Source organism: Numenius arquata, chromosome 6 (genome assembly GCF_964106895.1).
Source record: "Numenius arquata chromosome 6, bNumArq3.hap1.1, whole genome shotgun sequence".
In the NCBI taxonomy this organism is placed as follows: Eukaryota; Metazoa; Chordata; class Aves; order Charadriiformes; family Scolopacidae; genus Numenius; species Numenius arquata.
Window position 1 is genome coordinate 21,657,910 of NC_133581.1, and position 22,022 is coordinate 21,679,931.

General features: G+C 42.2%; 1 protein-coding gene across 2 annotated transcripts in view; it reads left to right on the forward strand.

Moving 5' to 3' along the window:
• Positions 1–1,347: 1,347 nt before the first annotated feature.
• The window catches only part of SWAP70 (switching B cell complex subunit SWAP70), a 41,650-nt gene continuing 20,975 nt past the window's right edge, over positions 1,348–22,022 (forward strand). The window contains exons 1-3 of one of the 2 annotated variants that reach the window (XM_074148650.1): positions 1,348–1,529; positions 9,622–9,762; positions 16,100–16,273. In XM_074148650.1, coding sequence (XP_074004751.1) covers positions 1,431–1,529; positions 9,622–9,762; positions 16,100–16,273 — 414 coding nt within the window. In that variant the 5' untranslated portion in view covers positions 1,348–1,430. The remainder of the gene's footprint in view (positions 1,530–9,621; positions 9,763–16,099; positions 16,274–22,022) is intronic. The other variant, XM_074148651.1, reaches the window with a different exon arrangement.

Genomic DNA, 22,022 nt, shown 5'->3' on the forward strand with positions numbered 1-22,022 from the left:
ATTTACCTGAGTGATTGCACCAGAGGAGCTGGGTGCCTGTGGTGATACCCCCTGTGTGGCCTGCCCTTTATCTGAAAACACAGCAAGAGGTTCTCATGTGAGCATCCTTCCTGTTCGTCATTTGAAACAATGTATAGAGTTGTTTCCATGTAAGAAAATCCTGTAACAGCTTGAATGACCAAAATGGTGTAACTTTTCCATGGGCAGGCTCTGCGTGAGGTGCTGCAACCTTGATCAGAGACCTGGTTGATGCTGCACAGCTCAGGGTTCTCAGCGCCTGAAGGAATGTAAGATTATCTATACTGTCCTCCCCTTTACAGTGTTAGCTCTAATAAATGGCATTTTAAGTGATACTTCAGTGTCTGAGTGCCTTTCTTAACAGGATTGTAAAGAACCAGCACCACCTGCTGCAAAACAGTCATCTTGCTGCACCTGCCAGAACCATTGCACTTGTAGAGAGCTATTTTTGTTCTGATGATGCAGCTGAATGAAGACTAAAATTGGACAAAAGTTGAAGTCCTTTCTTTTTTCATGTTTGTGATAGGTCTGGAATTTGGGATCTTAATGGTTCTGCTTAAAATCTATGAAAATGAAACCTTAACTTGATTGTGGGCTGTGAGTTACCAGTATTCAAAGCAATATATGTTGCAGCATTATCTTCTTGCTACTTCGGGCCTAGATGCAACTCACCACAGTGTTAGTGGAGAAATACCATGAAGGGACGGATGTGCTAGAAGCACAAGGAGTGTGGGGGCATCTGATGTCCTTGCACAGCTCCTTCTCCCACCAGTACTTGGTCTGAACCCACAGCATTGAAGAGGACTTAACACAAAGAAAAATAACCCAAATCAATCAAACAGAAAACCCACCCCACCCAACACCACCACTTCTTCCTTGTGGTGATATTCTGTACTGCTCCCGCTCCAGAAGTAGCACTGAAGTTGTTTTCAGTCCTCCCTCCCGGTTATTTTTGATGGCACTTCATCCCCTCCAGCTGTACGCAGCCTTCCTTGCAAGCTGCTTTTTGAAACTCTTGGGGCTGAAGTAGCCTAGAAAGAAAGTTACTTTTCCCGGTGTGATGGTATCCTGTGACAACCAGGCGCTGGGTGTCTCCTGCGGGCAGAGCCGCGGCCGGGGACAGAGCCACCCGCCGCGGAGCCGGCGCTGCTGGGGCCGGGGCCTGCCGGGGGCCGCCCGGGCCGCACTTCGGCCGAGCTCCGGCTCCCCTTAGCGCCTGAGGCCGCCCCGGCCCTCGCCTCCAAGGCGGGACAGCGCGGCTGCGGCTCCCGGGGCGGCGCCTGCGGAGCCGGGCAGGGCCGGGCACCCGCCCCCGGGGCGGTGCGGGGCGGGCGCGGCGGAGGCGGCGGGGCCCGGCGAGGTGAAGGCAGAGCGGCGGCGGGAGCGGGGCGGCAGCAGCCGTCGGGCCGGCCATGGTGGGCCTCAAGGAGGAGCTGCTGAAGTCCATCTGGCACGCCTTCACCGCTCTCGACCTCGACCGCAGCGGGAAGGTCTCCAAGTCCCAGCTCAAGGCAAGTGGAGCGGCCCGGCCCGGCCGGGGGCAGTGAGGAGAGAGGGGTGGCGGAGCCCGGGGGAAGCGGTGTGGGGCCGGGACCCGATGTGGGCGTGAAGGGCTGCCGCCATGGGCGCGAGGGGCCGTGACACGGGCTTGGGGTGTCCCCACCAGCTGCCTCCACGGTGACCATGGGAATGCTCGGCCTGGGGCCTGTCTGAGGTGCTCACGCTCGGGACCGGGTGAGGGGACGTGGCCGCCCCTTTTCGAAGCTCGCTTGGCTGCTGTGAAAGTTGCGTTTTCTCCATTGAGGCTGTCGTTCGTGTGGCGCCTGGGTACCTCCGTTCTGTGGGAGGCTTGTGCGGGCCCTTCCTAGCGCCCGAGGAGGCTGATTTTCATTCTGTCCTGGCAAGTGCTTCGTCCTCCCCAAGATGTCAATGCACAAACCCTTGTTGTGCTTCTGGTCCGCTTTCAACCGCGTGTCCTTGGTACCCTTTCTGGCCAAAATCTTTTGTGGGGTAGCCACAAGGTCCCATCTATAGGGGTTGGCTGCGTCCAAGCGAAATTCATAGCTTGCCAAGGGGAGAGTGAGGTTCCACAGTGCTCTCTTATTTGGATATAAACAGAATTAGTCAAGAGGCTCCAACTGTGCCATTCTTTCCTTAGCTTATACGCTGAAGTAATGTTTGTGCTCTTAAAAGAGCTCTCAGGCAGCTTGCTGAATCTGATCCCATCTTGGCCCTGCTTTATGAGACCGTCTTGGCCTGGGAATAATAGCAGGAATCTGGCTAAATAAATATTTTGAATAAGAACGCAACACCTGTCGACATTTGAGACTGTGTGTCCTTGTACCAAGTGCTGGAATTGTGCTGGCCACAATGATTAGTTGGAGTTTGTGCCCTTTGTGGGATCAGCTCCATGAGGGAAAGTGGCCGTGCTGTGGGTGATATTTCCAAGCCTGGTCAGTAGCTAATGGTCTTTGTTTTCAGCATTATGTAATAAGTGTCCACAACATGCAACATGCTGCAAGCAGCCTCTTCCTCTTCTCCTTTTCTTCGGTTGGGGTGATCAGGCTGTGAGATAACAACAGCCTAACTTGGCCAGAAGTGACTGTGGGGCAGGAGTCAGGTGAGAGGCCAGACCTGACTGCAAGCTCAACCTGAAAAACTGTGTAGGTCCCAGGTCTTTCATGGGTGGCGTCACAAAAGTGAGTATTAGTGTTGCAGGACTACCTGAAGTATGTTGTGGAGAGGCGTTTCTTTATTGTCCTGCTTCTTAAAGGAATCCTATTTTCCTGTCATACTGCCACACCTTGTGTGCGCTGCTGTGATTTGTGTGCTCAGTGCAGTGACCTGGGAGGTTTGTGTGCAGCACGTGTCGGCATGCTGGTCGGTGAAGAAGCTGTCATGGTCACACAGGTGCTGGGGTGAATTCAGTGGCTAAAGAAGCAGCTGGTGCAGGATGCTGGTGGGCTTGTATGGCTTGCTCTGATGGAGGTGCCATCACTTCTTCTCTGAGATTGTTGACTGACGTAGGTGGATTAGAGCAGCGGTTGTATTTCCAGACTGCAGCACAGTTACTTGTGTTGTCATGCTCTGCTGTCTTATTAGAGCCCCATGTCTACAAATGCTTGTGTTTACAAGAGGTAAAAAAATAAAAAGGAGAGAGGAAATTAAACTTGTCTCGTTGCCCATCAAACATCTTCCTAAACAGTTTTGATGTTTCATTCTGTCTATCTGTAAGAGAGAAGGGATGAAAAAAAGTGGTTCTTTGTGGGTCTTTGCAGTTCTGTCTGTGATACAAAGGTTCCTGAGGGAAGTGTCAAGTGGGGGATCTGGGAATGCAGAAACAAGTCTGAAATGAGGCTGCTGCCTTCTCTAGTGGCCACCAAGAGTTAGTTTTCAGGAAACACAGGAAGAAGTAGAGAGTGTTCTTCCATTGGCTTTTTGTGGCAAATGATTAATGTAGTGACAAAATGATAGTCCTACTGGGGAGAAAAGGTGTACGTTGTGGCAGTAGCACCACATCGGCACAGCACAAAGGGGTAGGCAGGACAGCAAAACAGAAGTTCCTGTCTGATTGATTTAGAGCTAAATTGTATTAAGAAGGTATTTCACAATTTCTCATCCCGTTACTGTGAGGAAGGTACAGCACCCCTATAAAATGGAAAGATGAGGCTTGGAGATAAACGGGTTAGTAGAGATCTGTGGCATTAGAAAAATATGTTTAATAGTTTAATGATACTCCTGTTATAAAAAAGCCTCCACCTGTTTGTTTTCTGAGAACAGCATGCAGCGTTGTAACTTGCTGAACTCTTCCTTCCTCATTAAGAAAACTTACTGACAACGGATGATTGGGTTGGATAAGCCAGTATAAGGTATTGCCATCATGTTGCACATAAAGTCCTAAGTATAACATGTTTGTTAAAGAAAGTGTTTTCTAGTTTCTCTACCTAGAAGTGATCTTTGAACCTTCCATAAGAATAAATAATTTTCATTAAAAACTGTGAGAAGGTTTAATATGTGTTATGTAGCTAAAGCCTACTGTGAAGGGCTTGCATCACACATTGTTTTTAATGTATCTAGAGCAAAGGGATGGAGCTGAGTGAATTGGGTCTGTTTTGTAGTCTGGAAAAACAGAAAACACTTGGAGGAAAAACTAGGACTTGCTTGGAATAGTAAGGATTCCATGAGATGTCTTTTATCCATTTGTATCGTTTGTAAAGACATGGGCTGAGCTGGTGAGAGAAGAGATGGTCAAATCATTCCTCTCTGTAATTTTGAATATTATCTTCTTCCAGTATGCACTGATTTTTTTTATTTTTTTTTTTTTGTCTAATCAGTAATCTTCAGAAATTCTACTGGGTGCAGATCTTTCCCTTTTTCTACATCAGCAGAAAAATTTCTGTATTCTGTTCTTAAATGACACCTTTAAATATGGACACAATCATTATGTTTGTGTCAGTTTGTGTCAATCATTATGTCAGTGTGTTTCAGCCCTTTCAAAACTGATATAGCAACACTAAAGTATAAGTTTTGTGTCTGCAGTTATAGCTGCTGTTGTGATTCGAGCACAAGCTACATGCAAATGCTTGCTTTCCTATATTTAAATCCAGTTTCATCTTTCTTGCGACCTGCAAGTTTAAAAGTGACTTATTTTAAAAGTTTCTGTAATGTGCCAACATTCAGTCTGCTTTTCATCTGAATCTTGAAACACTGTCGTTTTAAATGTAGTTACACTTAGCAGCCAGCAATACTCCTTGTAGTATATGTGTATGATTGGATCTTGGAAAGACTACATACCAATTAATCTTTACACTCTGGAAGCTCTTCCTTACATTGCTTTGTGACTTGTCTCTGCTTAGGCAGTGGGGTTATTTGGCTGTTCTTGTTTCGTTTTGTGTGCTACCACTGGGGTGGATTTTCAAAGTCTTGGATTGCTGGTATGATAATCTGCAGGACACGGATGGTGAGTATCTTGTGAAAATACTGTCTCCTTCGGGCCCAGAACACGTGGGTGACCAAAGTTACTAGTCAGGCTTAGAAAATTTAAGCCAGTCTTTAATCATATCTAGGATGGTATAGGATTATTATACCTCTTATCTTTATTTTGCCTTTTTACTAAGTGGGAAGTCAGCGGCCTGTGGGAAGAGGAAGAATGGTGTAATCAGGGGCAAGAGGGATGGTCCGAACTGAGAGGAAGACCTCGAACAATGTAGCAAGGCACTGGAAGGGTTGAGAGCCTGTGACGAGTGGGCAGGACCCCAGCCGGACAATTGACTTTGTACACCATTGAAGGATGGTAGGAAATTAGTCACGATGACTCACTATGAGAGAGTTGTGCTCTGACATTATTAACAGAGCTCAGAAGCGTTTGTATTCGAGTAGCCATGAGGAATTGTGTCTGTAAGGGGCGAGGGGACGGATGCCCCTCTTCCAGAAGAGCTGGCAAACCAAGGCAGCTTGTAGACCAAAATGGGGGGCTTTAGGAAACGACAGGGCCATGATACTGCACCTGAGAGGAGCAGCTGCCAGTGGATCAGCAGCCCGTTCAACCTTTGTCCTTGAGGTTCTGTCAATGGGTTTCAAGGAAGATGTAGAAGAAAGGCTCAGTAGATGGAGGATGTTTACTGGAAGCTCTTCCTAAGGGCCAGGAGCCACAGGGCAGACAGGCAATTCCCTTGGCAATTGGACAGATGCATGCTGGCACCAGTATGTGACTGACTGGGGGCCAAAGGGAATGTGCTGATAATGAAGGCAAGAGGAAGGCTGAGGATGTCAAAGATGGTGATAAGGGGTCTGTGACAGCCCAAGGGAGAAGGGAGCAAATGAAGGAACGGAGAGGTGATGTGGGTGAAGGGCACTAGCGTCAGGAATTTGAGCTGGTGGATACTGGGCTTGAATACACTTGTCCAACTGGGGAAGAGGTTGCAGCACTAACCCCGATGTTAAATAACGAGATTGCGAATGGAGATACCTGAGTGGATAAGGAAACTGTACCTAGGAGATGCTGTGATGCAAGAAACTGTATGCTTAAGACGTACCCTGGTTGAAAAGACCTTGTGCCTGTGACAAGGGGGCATATACGATGCTGTTTTCCACACTGATCAAAAAAGGAAACGGGAGGGTACTTGTGAGTAGCCTTATTTTGGCTGGCTAGCTGCTGACATGGATGTCAGGGAGAGATGAGCCAAGAATGTCTTGGAATGAATTCACACAAAGCCACTGAATGGAGCTGTCGGGAACTGCAATGCCAACATTTTAAAATCTTAAAAAGAGATGGGGGAGGGAGAAGACCCCCCTGAAAGATGGAAAAGAAAAAAGTACTGAAGAAGCTGACAATAGCCACTGTAGGATTAGTCTGCCCTGTTAGTGCGCCTGCTATCATCTGGGCCAAATTTTTGTCGCTGAGCAATAAGTAGTCTAGCAGATCTTCCTTTTCCCTTTAGAAATGCAGATCACTTTTATGGACAAGGTTAAATGGAACTACTCAGATGGTAACAATTCAACACGTGCTTGAAGTTCTGGAAGATCAATGTTTTGGAAAATGGGAGCTCGGAGGAGAGTAGCTGTGGCAGAGTAGAGCTGGGCTGGAGATCTGCACTCCAGGTGTAGCGGCATGAGACCAGCCATAAATAAAGCAAATACAAAGTCTGTAATGACCTTTGGTGTTCAGTTTGCTTGTTTCATCTGGTTATTTTTATTTAGAGCAGAACACCTTCAGTATTCCCTGGACGCCACTAGGCATCTTCCTTATGAAACTTTTAATTGAAGATGGAAAAATTGTGCCAAGAGGGCACTGGTTTTGCAGACCCCTTGCAGACTGCTTGTACTGTCTCAGTGACTACAGTTTTGGGGACCACCGCTGTACCCATTTGCTGCAGCACAGAGATGGGTCTCCAGCCTGGGGTAGGAGCTGGCTCTGGCATGAAGGTAGATGGTTAAACTTGGCATCCAGAGCATAATAAGCGTTGGAAGAAAGAGCTGCCTAGCAACCCTGTGGGCATCGGGGGAATAATCCTCACTGGTGCAAAACTTCCTCATGGTTGCCAGAGCTTCTGCAAGGCAAGGCGATTTTTCGTACCCCAATTAACCTAGTATTCAGCTAGATTTTTTTTTTTTTAAATTGATTATTAAAATAGAGTATATCATGGTCCAGATAATGTGATTTGAGAGAACAAAACAAAACGAGACCTCAGTGCAGAATTTTTCAGGCTTACCCTGCAACTGAAGAATTCAGCTGGCGCTTGGCCGTGTTAGAGTGGCAGGCTTTGGCAGGCGCCGAGGAATTTCCTGAGTTATGAAAAGCACTGGGCACAGGAGAGATCGCAGATAAGGCAGATCTTAGAAAATGATTGGAAGTGGAATTCTTTCCTGGTAAATTGGTTGCTTGATGTGGAAACCACCTAGGTTTCTGACAGGCCAAACGCAGCAAGAAGGCTGAAAAAGGGAGAAAAGAAACATGTAGAAAGGACACAATGAGAAAGTGTTTTATCGAGACTTTAAGTTATTTTGGTAATAAGTGTAAATCAGTTATGCTTTTAGAATATTTTTATTAGCTGAGTATTTTTTTAGTTATAACTACAGTCTGGTTGGAAAAATGAGATCATCTTTATCTCTCAGAAATTCAAGAATCCCTCGGTCTTCTATAAATAACAACAGAAGCCTTAAATAGAAGGGGAAACACACATGACAATGTTTTTTCCCCCCGTATGTAAATCACATGGACTCAAATACTTGATTTGATGTGGTGGTTAGAAATAAGGATAGATTGAAGGGAAATATACTATTGAAATAGTGTGAAATGTGATTCTAAATACTATTTTGCTACTTTGGGAAATACAGCTTTTGTTGTAATATTGCTGATGCTATTGCTTTTCTGTTTTTAAACTTTTGCTCCTGGTTAGCTCCAGTGGCTTAATGCTAGCATACAGCAATGATAATATGTATTTCTCGTGGAAATCTGTGCTTTTCTAGAAGAAAACTTTGGAGGTATGTAGAGAGGAAGTCTCCTCTGAACTGAGCTTGCATCTTGGGCTATCTTTGTAGGATTTTATGGTAACTAGTGCTTAGACTTTGCGTGTTTCCTTATCATACCTAAGAAAAGTAAATGTACATATTTTTTAGGGGGCGGGGGGAGGAAAGCCTGGACTTTTTAAGCATGTGGCAGAGGTTTGATTTCCTAGGCTTTGACGACTTCAGACTTTCGCTTCTTGTTTTGCTACCCCATCTCGACTGCTTTATGTCTGCTCATCTAAAAAGACCCACTTATAAATTTTCTGCACATATTTTTACTGCTTTCTCTTTGCATGACTAGGGTGTGGGTTTTTTTAATTTTGTACTGCAAGGTGAAAAAGTAAAACATATGCCAAAATTCAGTTGCAGTCTGTCCCATCTAGTTGTTGATTTAAAAAATAAAAATACCACAAGCAGCATGCATTTTCAAAAGACCCAATGTGTTTTACTTCTGCCTAACTTTGTTTTACCTGTATTTTTTTGCCTCTGATTCTTAGTTACAGTTTTTCAGTGCAGACCATTCCTGGGCAAGTGAAGTGAAATCCTTAACCCAGTTCCTGTAGCTGGTACATGGTCTTCAGAGGCTTAACTCTGCATCATGCTAAGGGGAGAGGGCTCCTGAGTGACAGCATGTTTAAGTCCCAGTGGGCAGCATGTTACAGGACTGACCTGACTCAAAACAGTGTGAACAACGAAAGGGACAGTTCTTTGCCTTTCTTAGGAAAGTGCTGGTGGCCCAGGAGTCACTGCTATCCAGGCTCTGCCTTCCTCTTGTTGGTACTGAGGCATTACCTTGTGTGTGTAAAACGTGGCCTAAGTTGAAGAAGTTGAGATGCGTTGGCTACCAGTTAGTTTTCAATAATTCTACTTCCTTAAAACGAGTCAAGCGTGTAGCCTCTTCTTGAAGGTCATTTCTCAAGAAATGGTGGGTGCTGGTGGGTGTTCAGCTCTTGACATAATTCATGCAAATACCTTTTTAAAAAAAAAATCTCAGAAGCATGCCTAAACCCTTCCCCTTTCTATAAATGTTACTTTTCCTTTGCCAACTGAAACATGGGCTGAATGTTGAAAAGCAACCCAAAAGCAAGCAGATGAGAGAAATACATAGTTAATACTTTGAGTGGTCATTTCTTTGTAAAGTAAAGGTGCATATTGAGTTGTTTTCTTCTTTACTTCTTTTCACTAGATAGTAAATATTTATAATTTCAAAGGCTAGGTATTTGTGGTTGTTTTCCATAGCTATCTAATTGTAAGCTGTAAATGCTACTCTGGTGTTTCTGCATGCCTCTCCTGGTTTTCAAGTATATGTGTACAAAGGGAAGCTTCTGTAGCTGTGTTGGCAGTTCTGTGGGAATGGACCTATCTGTGACTGCATTGCCTCTGTAAACGGGCCACTGTCTGAAGCCCTCCAATCCTTGGAGTCAATGTTTTTAGTTACATTTAGTTACATTTCACAAAAATCCACAGGGCAGAAGTTCTGCTGACAGGAAGGTGTCACTTTCTGTGCATGGTTTTGCGAATCACAGGTCTGCTCTGGAGGGAATGCAGCGTGGTTAAGGCCGACAGCAGTGTCACTGATTTCTCTTGTGTCCTTAGGTCCTTTCTCACAACTTGTGCACGGTGTTGAATGTTCCCCATGATCCAGTGGCCTTGGAGGAGCACTTTAGGGACGATGATGAGGGACCAGTTTCCAATCAGGGTTACATGCCTTATCTAAACAAATTCATCTTGGAAAAGGTAAGTTTTGAATTCTTGTGTTCTGTTCCTCCCTTTATCAGGTTTTGTAGTAGAGTGTCTTTACAGTAGACTTCTGCTTGCAGGAAGCATGTTGGTATGAAGACACTCTGTTTGTGAGTGTGCCTGCATGGGGTCGTGATGGGGCGGGTACCCTGGAGAGCCTGTGCCTTAAAATTGAAGGTTGCACTGTCCTCTACTTCTTTTTTTCTCTCCTTGGTTTCTATTTCCTGTTACATCTGGTCGTTGTCTAAGCTGTCTAAGCGTTCACGCAGAACCATGTTCGTATTAATAAAGCACCTCAGCTTGAATTTATTTGAAAGTGTCTTGGAGCTATAGATTGTCCCACTTGATACTGCGGCTGTAACAGATTATTGTTGTGGACTCCTTTGCAAACAGGAAGGGTAAAATATCTTCAATGTCTATTCACAAAGTACTTTATTAAATAAATCCCTTCAAATAGTTACAGTGGGTGACATTAGGGAGCGTTGTTAAGTGCTGTCTTGCAAGTTCTTTTTTTATGTCTGAGCACTCTTCAGTCTTCTGTTGTATCTTGTTAGGGGGGAGGCTCTGGAAAGCTGGCAGGGTTTCCTCTACTCCGCTCTCCATCTTGCTCTAAGATAGCTAGTCACTGGGTCAGAGCTGGGCTCTGGGAGCTATGCCTTTGACATTTAGGTTGACTTTTTGAAAGTAAAAAAACTATCTTCCTGACAACTTCTGTTGAAAGACTGGCCTAGATGGTAAAACCCATGTGATAGCACAAACATACTGGCCTCAATACCACTGATTTTTTGTATGCTTGGGGTTGACCCCAGAAACAAACTTTGGTGTGGTGGCTGCAGATACATAAGTGTTTGCTTGCTTTCATGATGTTAAGAAGTCATGAACTGACATGCTGCTGAAAACTCCAGTGCAGCAATTGCAGATTGCACAAACTCCTTAGCCCAATTTGCTGATTTTGGCTGCTTCTTTAATCTACATTTAACACTGGTGAAAAATGTGATACATATAATGCAGTCTGGCAACTTGGAAACAGGAGAAGCTTCATGTAACCAGCTCTTTTGCCTCTCTAGATGGTGTTTCTCTCATACTCAATAATGGCCTCCTGTTTTATGTATGGGAGTTGTTGGTCATTAATACACATAAAGGTACCCGCTTAATGTCTTGGTTGTTTGGTGTTGGAGAATCTAGCTTTGTCCCAAAGAAATTTGTGATCTCATTTCCTCTTTGTGTTGGCTGTCTGAGCTCCTATGAGACTCAAAGGAGACAGAGCAGTTTGTATATAAATTTTGTGGAAAGAGAAAAGGCCCTTACTTTATTTTGACCAAATGATTACAGTAGTAGAGTCTGAACCAGAGTCTTTTTTGGTAATACCATTTGTAGGCAGTAGCAAGCCACTAAGTTTTTTAAAAAAAAAAAAAAAAAAAAAAAAAAAGGAAAAGAAAAAAAAGAAGCGTAAATATAGGTTGAAGGCTTTTTCAAATATAAACATCCTTTATTGTTAAAGTGTGTTTGTAGGAAGAACTGTTATGGAAATGAGTAGCAATTGCTTTTAAATAACACTTCATTTGAAAATGAAAGACCTGGCTACATAAGTAGGTTGGTGTGAATTTACAGTGTTTAGCTACTCTGTTGTACCTTCTTACCCCATGGTAAAAGCAAAGGACAAGTTACCTTGCTTTCTCATGAAAAGAAGGAGCATGACTGCGTGTAGTTTCTTGTGTTGTTTAATTAATACACTGATCTGGCTTCTGATAATTGCCTGGTATACCCATACCATTAGTTCATCTTAAAAGATGAAAGCGTTAAGGAAGAGAATTAAGTTACCTGTAGCTTCATGTTGTTTAATCCTGACTAAATGCTTATAAACAGTTTAGATATGTACTATTAAAAATTAGTGAAATGCTTTAAACAGAAGGCTATCTTTGTGGACTGGAAAAAAACTTGATTGTGATATCTCATCTTTGAGACATGACTTTACATCAGTGCCAAAAGACAACGTGCAGCAGGATGAAGTCACTGGTTCATAGCATGTCTCCTTTGTTTAAACCAAACAAGCAAAAAAACAAACAAGAAACCCCTTCTTTTTTCCTTCTTCCAAGGCGTAATCTATTCTTTTAGATGAGGTGATTGTAGAACAAATGCTACTAATTTACGCTAGTGAGCAAAGCTACTAAAAAAGGACTGCTGCTTTATACCCCCAAATACGGAGGAAGTTCTCTCAATTTCCAGTCATGCATCTTCTGGTGAATTAATTGATTTGAGCAAGCTTAACCTGCTCAAGAGATACTTTTTTGAATTCAAGATATTTTGGTTTAAAAGATGAGTAAAATATTTGAAGAATGAATCCTTAGATTTCTTTAAAACATATATGCAACTGTGACTTATAATTTTATTGAGAGGATTTTGTCACCTTTTCAAATAACTTCTGTTATACTCTTAAACGCAGTTATATTTTTTAGCGCTGTCTTACCCTCTGTTATCCTGCAATAAAGCCTTTACACATAAAACCAAGGAGTTGATCAAGAAAGGCACAAGTCGGTAGTTTAATGAGGCAAATTGGTTGCAACTAATTTCCTTTATCCAAATAGAAAATTTGAATAAATTGTTTGAATAATCGTTCATATTGCCATATTGATGATTTCTGGTATTGTGCTGCTTGTTACTTAGTGGACAGATGTATGTAGGATTTTCCTACACCTGAAACAAAGTCTGTTCTTGTTCTGCAAGTGTCTCTTTCAGGAGGCAGCTGTCACTTGCCAGTATAATATCTTTATAATTTGTTTTACTTGGTTTCATAACCATATCTTAGCATGTTCCGTTATTGACAATGTATGCCTTTTAATACCAATTGAAAATGTTTCCTTTTCAACATGCCTTATTTACAGCAGGGTAGAGTCATAGTGGGGTGAGACAAAGGGACATCGTTCTACACCTCAGGTTGTCTCATTTTCCAGGCAACTTAGTGAATGCTATTTACACTACCAATGCTTGTCTTATTTTTGGAACTGAGCTGATCACTGGTACTCAAGCCAGATATTTTCTTAATTTCCTTATGTTTTAGAGTTATTTGGTAGGATATTGATGATGGCAAATAATTTCTACCAATATGCAAAGTATAAAAGATCTAGAAAATTGCATGGGTTTTGCTGCATTTTTTCTTTTGATTATTTTGTGAAACTTCTTAGAAAGGGGAAGGTAGATGTCTTTTATACATCATGTTTTTATCTCTAGGAGTTTAAGCAGTTTTAAGGTTGGAGGGGTCAGTTAATTTGCATGTTTCATCATTTGGGCAGATTCACAGATAAAAGTGATAGTTGCTGCAGAGTTATTAGTATGGAGTACTGTAAAAGTTTCCAAATGAAATGGTGACTTCAAATAATTTGGACAAATTATGAAGTACAGTTAAAAGCATATACTATTGCACAGGAAAAATCTCTTTTATGAGGATTTGTTCATTAATTAAACAATAGAATTGTGTGGTATTCACACAGGTTGCAAGCCGGATGAGTGTTCTGGCCAAACACAATCGAAATTCTGGTTTCTAAGTACAGTGTCATAAATTTCGTATTTTAGTTTCGCATCAAGATGATTTCGCTGTAGGATTCATAGTAGAGTCTCACTGTAATTAAAGAAGTTATGTGGAATCCTTTTAAAATTTAAATTCCAGGGTAGTCTTTGACCCAATCTGTTTTCATAAATGTGTTTTGTTCATGCTGTGAAAAAGCAATGTGTATATTTGTTTATGACTGGGTTTTTTTGACATGAGTACCTCCTGTTTGAAATGTTTCTCCTTTTATAGTTTCTCAACTAAGTTAGAAGTACTTTTGCAAATAAGTTCAAGTATAACTTTAGACACTGTAAAAATATTTTTAATTTTTGAAATTATGCTTAGAAATGGTCTCTTATAAATTCAGAGAGATTATTCATTCAGAGTAATTATTACATAGCCACTTACAGTGGAGCTTTGCTGGTCAAGGAAGCCAAAGTAATGCAGCCAAGACCTTTGTGGTATGGAGTTAGCTCTAAAGCAATTTGGGATTGCACCCACTGCAAATGTACTTGTAGAATATAGGTACCAGGAACAGTTGGCATTGCTACATGAAATTGCTGAGGGAAATTCTTATTCTTTATTAAAGAGAACTATATAGTTCCATCCCTGACTCCCAATATCCCCAGAACAACAATTTTGTTACTATATCCTTTATTTAACAGATAGCTTCATCATTTAGAAAAAAAACACAGATGCAAAATTAGAGTTATTTTAAAGAGCCAGGACTTGCACTCTCATCTGACTATTGTTCTTGAATAATTCCTAAGCAGTGTCTCTGCTCTGGATATCCCGTGGGTCCCATGAAGTCCATTTCAGAACCAAGTCTGGATTCTGAAAAAAGGAATGTCTAAAGTGGGACCTCTGGCACAGCACAACATAGTCCCCCATGGCAAAATGGTCCTGAAACCTCCTGCTTGGCTGCTGCCTAATCCTGGCGGCAGTAACATGGTGTAGATGACTTGGGTTTTGATGCAAGTTTCTGAGGCACACGTGATCCAGCTTTGCTATGTGAGCAGAAACCACACTTTCCTTTACCCCAGCCAGGGGCCTGTGCCTTTCTCCACTCTTCTGCCTGTGGTCACTGATTGCTTCTGTACTTTAAAACATGAGCTGCTCGTGGAGCAACCCACCTTATTTATAGTGCCTGGAGCACTTGCCAGGTGGTGGCTGTAGGAAAGGAGATTTCCCACTGCATTGGCATCTTCCTTAGGAGTAGCATAACCACTAGGACATTTTCAAGGTGGAACTGCTCATCATTTGGGTGGGTGAAGAAGTCTTGGAAAAGAAGTCAGGCTTCATTGGGCAGAGTAGGGAGGACAGACAGGAAAAAGCACAGGCAAAAGTAACCAAGGAATGAGGCAGAGGCAAATTGAAGGAAGGAAAAGGAAACCTGGCTTCTAGCCCTTCTTCCAAAGGTGTTTGTTTGCTTAGCTGGTGTTTCATGTGTGTTTTGTGCAAAAAACCAGGATGTTGAGTTTGTGGCTATAGCAGCTATAGCTCCTACAACTTCCACTTTCTTCAAAGGATGGCTGTAACCGGCCTCTTGCATCGTCACTTACATTGGGGCCTGCTCTGCAAACATGCAAAGTCTATGGTTTTCTTTCATAGTCTCACTTTTAGTCCTGGAAACTGTACTGTAAAGTGCTTCTTGGCATAGGGTTGGTTTCCTGTTTACTTCTGTCTTTTTTTTCTTTGTCTTTTTTTTTTTTCTTTCCCTCCAGCCACATCAGTTCATCCACTTCCTTAGTCTATCTTTGACTTAGCCACTCTGGCTCACCCTCCACTATATTTGACCACTTAACCAGACTGGATAGGAAATCATCCAGTTTGCAATGGTGTCCTTGAAGCATCTAAGAGGCATGGTTTGGCCTGTGATAAGAAAATGTTACTGAATGTTACTGCTGTCATTACCGCAAGAGGTACAAGAACCTGTTTCTTTAGACATGCTTTCCAAAATCTCAAGAGACTTCCATTGCAGTGAAGAACATGCCTTTATCAGTTACATGTTGGCAAAGAAATAGCATTGCTAAGCTGTAGGGAGATAAATAGATTTAATCTCTAACATAAATGAGGGTTTTAAAAGGAAATAGAGGAAATGAAAGCTTTTGCATATGTAAATAATTCACAGATGGGTATGTGCAGTTGCTAAGTATGATAAAGGATAACAAAAACAAGATTTTTTTTTTATATCAATAAGGAAAAGATCTGCAAGTCTGAAAAAAGGAAAGGCTTTAAGTGGATTAGTGTTCAAGAAAAAAATTATTACATATTTATGAATATCCTAAAAGAGATACGTTAGAGTAATGTGAAGTGGAAAAACATATTAAAGGTCTTTGCCAGCTATTGTTCCAATATTGCTTTTAGCATATCCACATATAGTTTTGGCTATAAAGTTTTCCAAATTTGCTATATCAAATCTCAGTAGCTCAGTGCAATAGAAGGGCAGTTGGAACTAAGACAGCTATGAAGATGGTTTGGAAGCTAAAGCTAAAGTCCCAGAGGAAACGCATAATGCAGTGTAGCCTCCTTCACATGAAGTCAGGGTGTTATTAACTTGACAGAAATTGGAGGTTGGATATAGATTTTGCTGGAAGAAATACCTTAGTTGACCCCATGCAGGAAGTCAGAGGAGGCTGCTACAGTGCTCTTTTTGGGTCTTGACATTTCTTGCAAGCTAGAATCTTCTTGGTGCTTTTTGTGTGATTTAGCCTGTTAAACTTTGCCTGTCTGTTGTTCTGTGCCATTTGTGTATATTAATGTTTTTTTGGTTCAATTTCTTCATTTTAGGTTCAAGGAAACTTTGACAAAGTTGAATTCAACAGGATGTGCTGGACTCTCTGTGCTAAAAAGAACCTCTCTAAAAGTCCTTTGCTGATTAGTGATGAAGATGCATTTAAAGTGTGGGTTATTTTTAACTTCTTATCAGAGGACAAATACCCTTTAATCATTGTACCAGAGGAGGTAAGAAGCAAAAACTTAAGCTGTTTAGCACCAGTTTGCTTGATGTCCAGTTGAACTATGTAAATGCTTGCTACTCTAGAGATTTAAGAGAAAATAATTGTTTAATATAAAACTTCTATTCCCCTCTTTTAATAATGTAAGGCCTTGGGTGCTTTTCTTTGTCTTCCTGGGTGCATATGCAGGGACTCCCACAGGATACTTTAGATATTGATGGCTGTGCGTGTCTGTCATTTAAACAGCCTGGACTAAATGGGGTGTGCTGCCTGCACCCCAGTCAATAGCGTATTTCGCTTTCTGTGTGGACTGACTGGTGCTGGGGAGACTAGCTCCAATACTTGGAGCTGTTGAGGTTCTTGCTTCACTCATTGAGTAGGGCATGTATGTGATCTTTTATCGCTATGCTTGCTTATACATGATTAAAATTTTGCCCAGTTAGTAGATCAGTGTGATTCTGAAAAAAAAAATCTCCCCTCTGCTCTGTGTTACTGTGACTTGCAAGATGAGTCTTCAGTCTCATGTCACCCTCCTGATGAAAAGGAGAAGTACAAACTTTTCTGATGATGTCTGTTTCTGATCAAAAGCAGCCACCACCTGAACACTCTTGCTTGAAACGGTTGAAGGAATAATACCAGAGAGATCTTTTTAAGTTTACTTTGAGTTCATTAACAAGTACGGGCAACACTCAGATAGGTATTTTAACCCTGAAGCAATATTTCAGTATCTCCACAATTCTGCCCTTGAGGAAGGGTGAGGGAAGAAGCAGAAAGATCAGAACTGTAGGCGTAATCTCTTGCAAACCAGCACTGGAGTACTGATTAATTAATATTTGCAAATTGTTGAACAGCCAGGGATCAAAACAGGCTGATTTACATGTCACTACGATGTAACTGTTGGACTCTAAGCTGTTGTGCCAAACCATAAAGTACAGATAACTCTTCCTATCTTCCTTCCCTATCAAAATAAACTGCTCAGTTTTGCCTTTTCACTCACTTCTTAGCTGGAGACTTTAACTTTGTACAATGTTTCTGGTTTTGCCAGACTTGTGATGACAGGGCCCGTCTTCTTGCTTGCTTTCCTGTTTCTTCTGTCAGTTCTGGGAGATGGGGGATTGGGATTATAAAAGCTAAGACAGCTCCTTTCTTAATGGTGCCTGATTTGGCTTTTGTACAAGGTCAGAGCCACTAATAAATGTCAAAACTGGGACTCAAATCCATGTCTCTGGTTTGTCATTATGTTCCCCACTGCACAGCCTGGCTTACCTCAGGGTAGATATTTCACATCTCCTTATTTGTTGTCCTGGCTAAAAGCTTCAGACCTGCCAGCTCTGCGGCGTTGGCGTTTCTCACTTGCTCCCACTCCACCAGCAAGCCCCCAGATCCCTGCTGCCTTCTGGCACTGATGTTGGGTAATGGCAGTGTGTCCGTTTGTTGGAAGATGGGCTGCACAGTCGGCTCCGAGCCCAAAAGAGGTTTTCCAGATTTCATAGCAGCTGCTGTTTGCTTTCCTTCCCATCCTTAACGTCCAGGGTTAACCTGTGTTGCTCTTCTACTTAGAGTATTTTTAAAATTCTTAGCGTGGATCTGTGTCTGCATCTCCTTGATTACGGTAAGTTTTAAATTGTGCAATACTGTTTAAAGAAAGCTTAGAGAGCCTGACAAAGAAAGGCTGCTCTGTTCTTATCGTATACAATGCCTGTATTCACTCTAACCTTTTGCCTCAGACCACACAGGTAATGTAATCAGCCGGTGGAGGAATTGCTGTCTGTTGAACACACTCCTTTCTAGTTTGCATTGTCCTCCTCGGGGTCTCTGTACTTCTGGAAAATTCCACATTTACTCATTTACCCTTTTCTACAAAATTCCAGAAGTAAAGATGCAAAGTCTCAATTTTGGTCAGTTTTGCTTTTTCTCTGCGTGACCTTTCACATCTGCCTTTTAAGTTCTTATGTCTGGATTTTTTAATGTTAAATCTAAACTGTAGATTTGCAAAGCATTTTTTGTACAAACTTGTAGTTGTTGTCTTAGTGCTGAGAATTTCTACCTGAAAATAACTCCTTTCAATAGTGTTCAAAATTGATACTGGTACCTAGTAAAGGTATTTTTCTTTCCATTTACTTTTTTGTGCATCTTAAGGTCATAATAAAGCTTGATTATATATTTAGTCTTCACCACTTTATATTGCATCCTACCATTTAATTACAAAATGGCTTGCACATCATATATGAAGTGAGGGGATTTTTGTAAAGTGAAGAACAGAGGAGAGAAGAGTGGTGGAAGCATCGCTGTTCTGTGATGTTTATGTTTAGGAGAGACCAATGCATGGCTATAGCTTCCCAGCCAGAGAGCAAGCTGCCCTTTCCTCCCATCTGTTGGTCTTGCTGTTAGCTGAGAGTATCGCGACACACGATTTACCTGCAGTTTCTGGTGTGGAGTCAGTCCTTTGTGTGGGATCCAGCTGTTTCCCTTCCTCCCTCCCTTCCACCTCGTAGGCTTTTGGGTTTCGGAGACTTTGTTTCCCATTTATAAGTAGCTAGGAAACTTGCCTCATACTTTCAGGTTGGAAGGGTGATCCCTTGCAGATTTTCGCATCCCATCTTCTGGATGGGAAGATTATAATAGAACTTCTTAGGTCTCCAGTGAATGTGTTGATACAACTTCATGTAGCTATGGGGATGTCTTCTTTTTTTAAAAAAAATAAGTGCTTTCTGGACTCATTTGAGAAATTTCATATCTGGAAAACTCTCCTGCTTGGGTGCAGTTTCACCTTCTTTGCACTGTGCTGACTAAAAACTGAGGCTGCTGTCCTTCCTTCTTGGCCCTGTTGTGTACTTTTGCACTAGTGCTGTTGTGCTAGGTCTTCTGTGTTAGACAGCTCATTGTGGTGGGACTGTTACCCCATCTGCAGAGTGTTAAGTCTTGATTCCCTGCCCAGGTGTTGAATGAGCAGCAAATTGGGAACAGATGCAGCTCAACCAGAGAAAGGAAAACAGGCTACTTTGGAAAGGTTTTGGAGACACGGGCTGAGGAAAACTTTAGAAAGAGCAAAGTGAGGAAAGCAGTTACAAAGAGGGAATTTGAAAGGAGTGGAGAGGTGACAAAAGGGCCAGAAGTTGCTCTTTTAGTGGAGGCTGGACTGAGAGCCAGAGGCAGCATCTGGCCTGTGCTCCTCAGCTGCTGTAGAAGGAGAGATGGCTGCCCTGCACTTGAATGGAATAAGGTTAGTAAAATCCAGCATGGGGAAGGGTCTGGGTTGAGGTGTGCAGTTCTGGGATGTGACCTCAAGCTTGAGAGGATCCCTTACAGGGAGAAGTCAGGTCACAGAGAGACAGGAACTGGTGGCTGTGTAGGGCACTGGGCTCAGCTGGTAATGGCCTTGGGCTCCAGTGTTGCTTCTGTTGGCTATAGGTGGGCAGCTGAGAGCAGTTAGGAGAGTTGGAAAGGAATAGAGATCCATGAATGTCTGTTTTGCAAAGGTGCTTATGTCCCAGGGAAATGCAAAATGGTATCAAATCTGAAAGCTCCCTCTCCTTTCAAGTGAGAAGTCCTGGTGTGCATCAAGTAAAGTGCTTATGTGAACTGGGTAAATGTGGTGTTTCACGGAGATCCAGATGGACTGGAGGAAGACAATGCTGTATTTTGTTTGTTCTAGTTAAAACTAGTCCTGATGAACAGCTTTTAGAATCAATACAATTCTCAGGTAACACCGTAACTGCCTCCTGATGCAGTGGGCAGAGCTTTACCAAGCAGCTATACTGCTAATGTGCCTGGAAAGTGAGGAGCTGGGGGCGAGCTCCTTCCCCTCCCCACAGCTGGTCTTTTCCACTAGATCATCTGAGATGCAGACGTCCAGGTGTGTGTGTTTCCTTCAGCTCTCACAGGCATTACCTCTTCCACGACAAGGATAAAATGAAGGGAAGAAAGGTGAAGAGAACTGTAGACTTAAGAGGAGAAATATTTCTGGTCTGTCATGAGCTCACCTCTTGGTTGTTGCAGACTCACTCATGTGCCTCAGTATTGTTTAACCAGACGTTTTCTGTTTTATAAAAAGGTTTCCAAACACTTCCGCTTTCTTATTTCTGGACATGTGACTGCAGCCTTGGGAATGCTTTATCGTCTGAAGGCTGCGGCATGTGGTTAGCTGTGTTTCTGGGCCATCCTTAATGGTGAAACTCGCAGACAGGTACACTGCAAGCTGTATACTCTTTGTGTGTTGTAATCTAGTGTTCACATAACTTGTTTTAAATAAGCCAAACATATTTGCTATCTTTGCTTTTTAAGCCTGGCTTCTTGAGGAAAGAAGATTTGTACAGTCATTTTTCACTTGTCCTCTAGCCTTCAACTGTATTAACATGTGGCACTTCTAATCCTCCTAGTTAGGACAAAGAGGGTCCAAACTTTGTGTGGCTTTCTGTGCATTTGAAAATGAGGTGATATTTTTTAGGCCGAGGAGGGGAAAGTCTGAAACTGTCCACTGGTGATTCTTCTGGAGGCATTTCCTGTAGAAATTGTTTTTGTTTTGTGACCACATTTGCTTTCTTGTTCTGCATTCTAGTATCAGGAACTGATACGATGAATGAAATACTGGGAATTGAACTTTGGCCATTCAGAAATAGAATCAAAACTGATACAACTAGAATGAAAGATGCTTCTGTGGGGTTTTAATTGACCCGTGATCTTTACAAGTTGATGGTGATAGTTAAAAAGATTTTTTAGTCACTTACAACTTGCATTAGTTCTTCCCGTTTCACTACTCTTCCTTGATTGCTGGAAAAAATAAGATAGTTTTCAGCTTATGCAGCAGGTTGTCCTTAGGATTTACATTTTTACATGTTACACTGTTTTTTGAGTTGACCTTTATTATACTACTTAATGCTAACTTAATTTTAAAAAAAGAAAGAAGACAATGACTTACACTGGATAATGAACACAGTTTTGGTGGAAAGGAAGAAACAAGTATTTGACTTAAAAGTATGTGATGATCTATTGGGATGAAAAAAAAGAATTTATGTTGACTGTGAAAGGGAATATGATTGCTTTCATGTCTCTTGCCCAGTAACATATGCTTCCACAGAATTTTATACAATGTGAACATGTCCCTAAAAGGGTTCATCACCTGGTGTGCAAGAGCCAGTCAACACACTGAGTCAAGATAGGTGTCTCTATTTCAGTTCTGCAGAATCAGGTGCTAGGCATCTAACACAGCCAGCGCACCTCCTAGGAAACACATAGGGTCTTTTATACAAAAAGGTAACATGGGAAAAATCACATTAAAATAACTGATTGGTCATTTGCAGTTGTATAATAAAAACTCATTTGTGCATGTCCTAATTTCTGTCTGGCTCACTATACTAAGGTGGTCTTTCATTTACATATAAAATCTCCTCCTAGAGGTGTGATTTTTACTATTAAAGTTATGTAAGGTAACTAGAGGCTATACCTTCATCCTGTCAGCTACCACTGTATTCTGTTGAGGCTCCAATTAAGCAGTGGCAAACTTCAAGATTGGATTATTTATGTTTATGGGCTTTCGGTTTTAGGGACCTTCTATTCCTGTCACCGTGGTTTCAGAGCAGGCCATCATGGTCACTCAATTTTGTGGATTTTTAGCTCTTTCCAACATCGAATAGACTTTTTACGTCCGCTCTGTTAATATCGCAAACCTTATTTCAATAGTATAAACCAGAATAGCCTTGTCTGCTGTGCTCTGCTGGGTGTGAAGGCCTCCTTGACGTTATTTTTCATTTTTCATC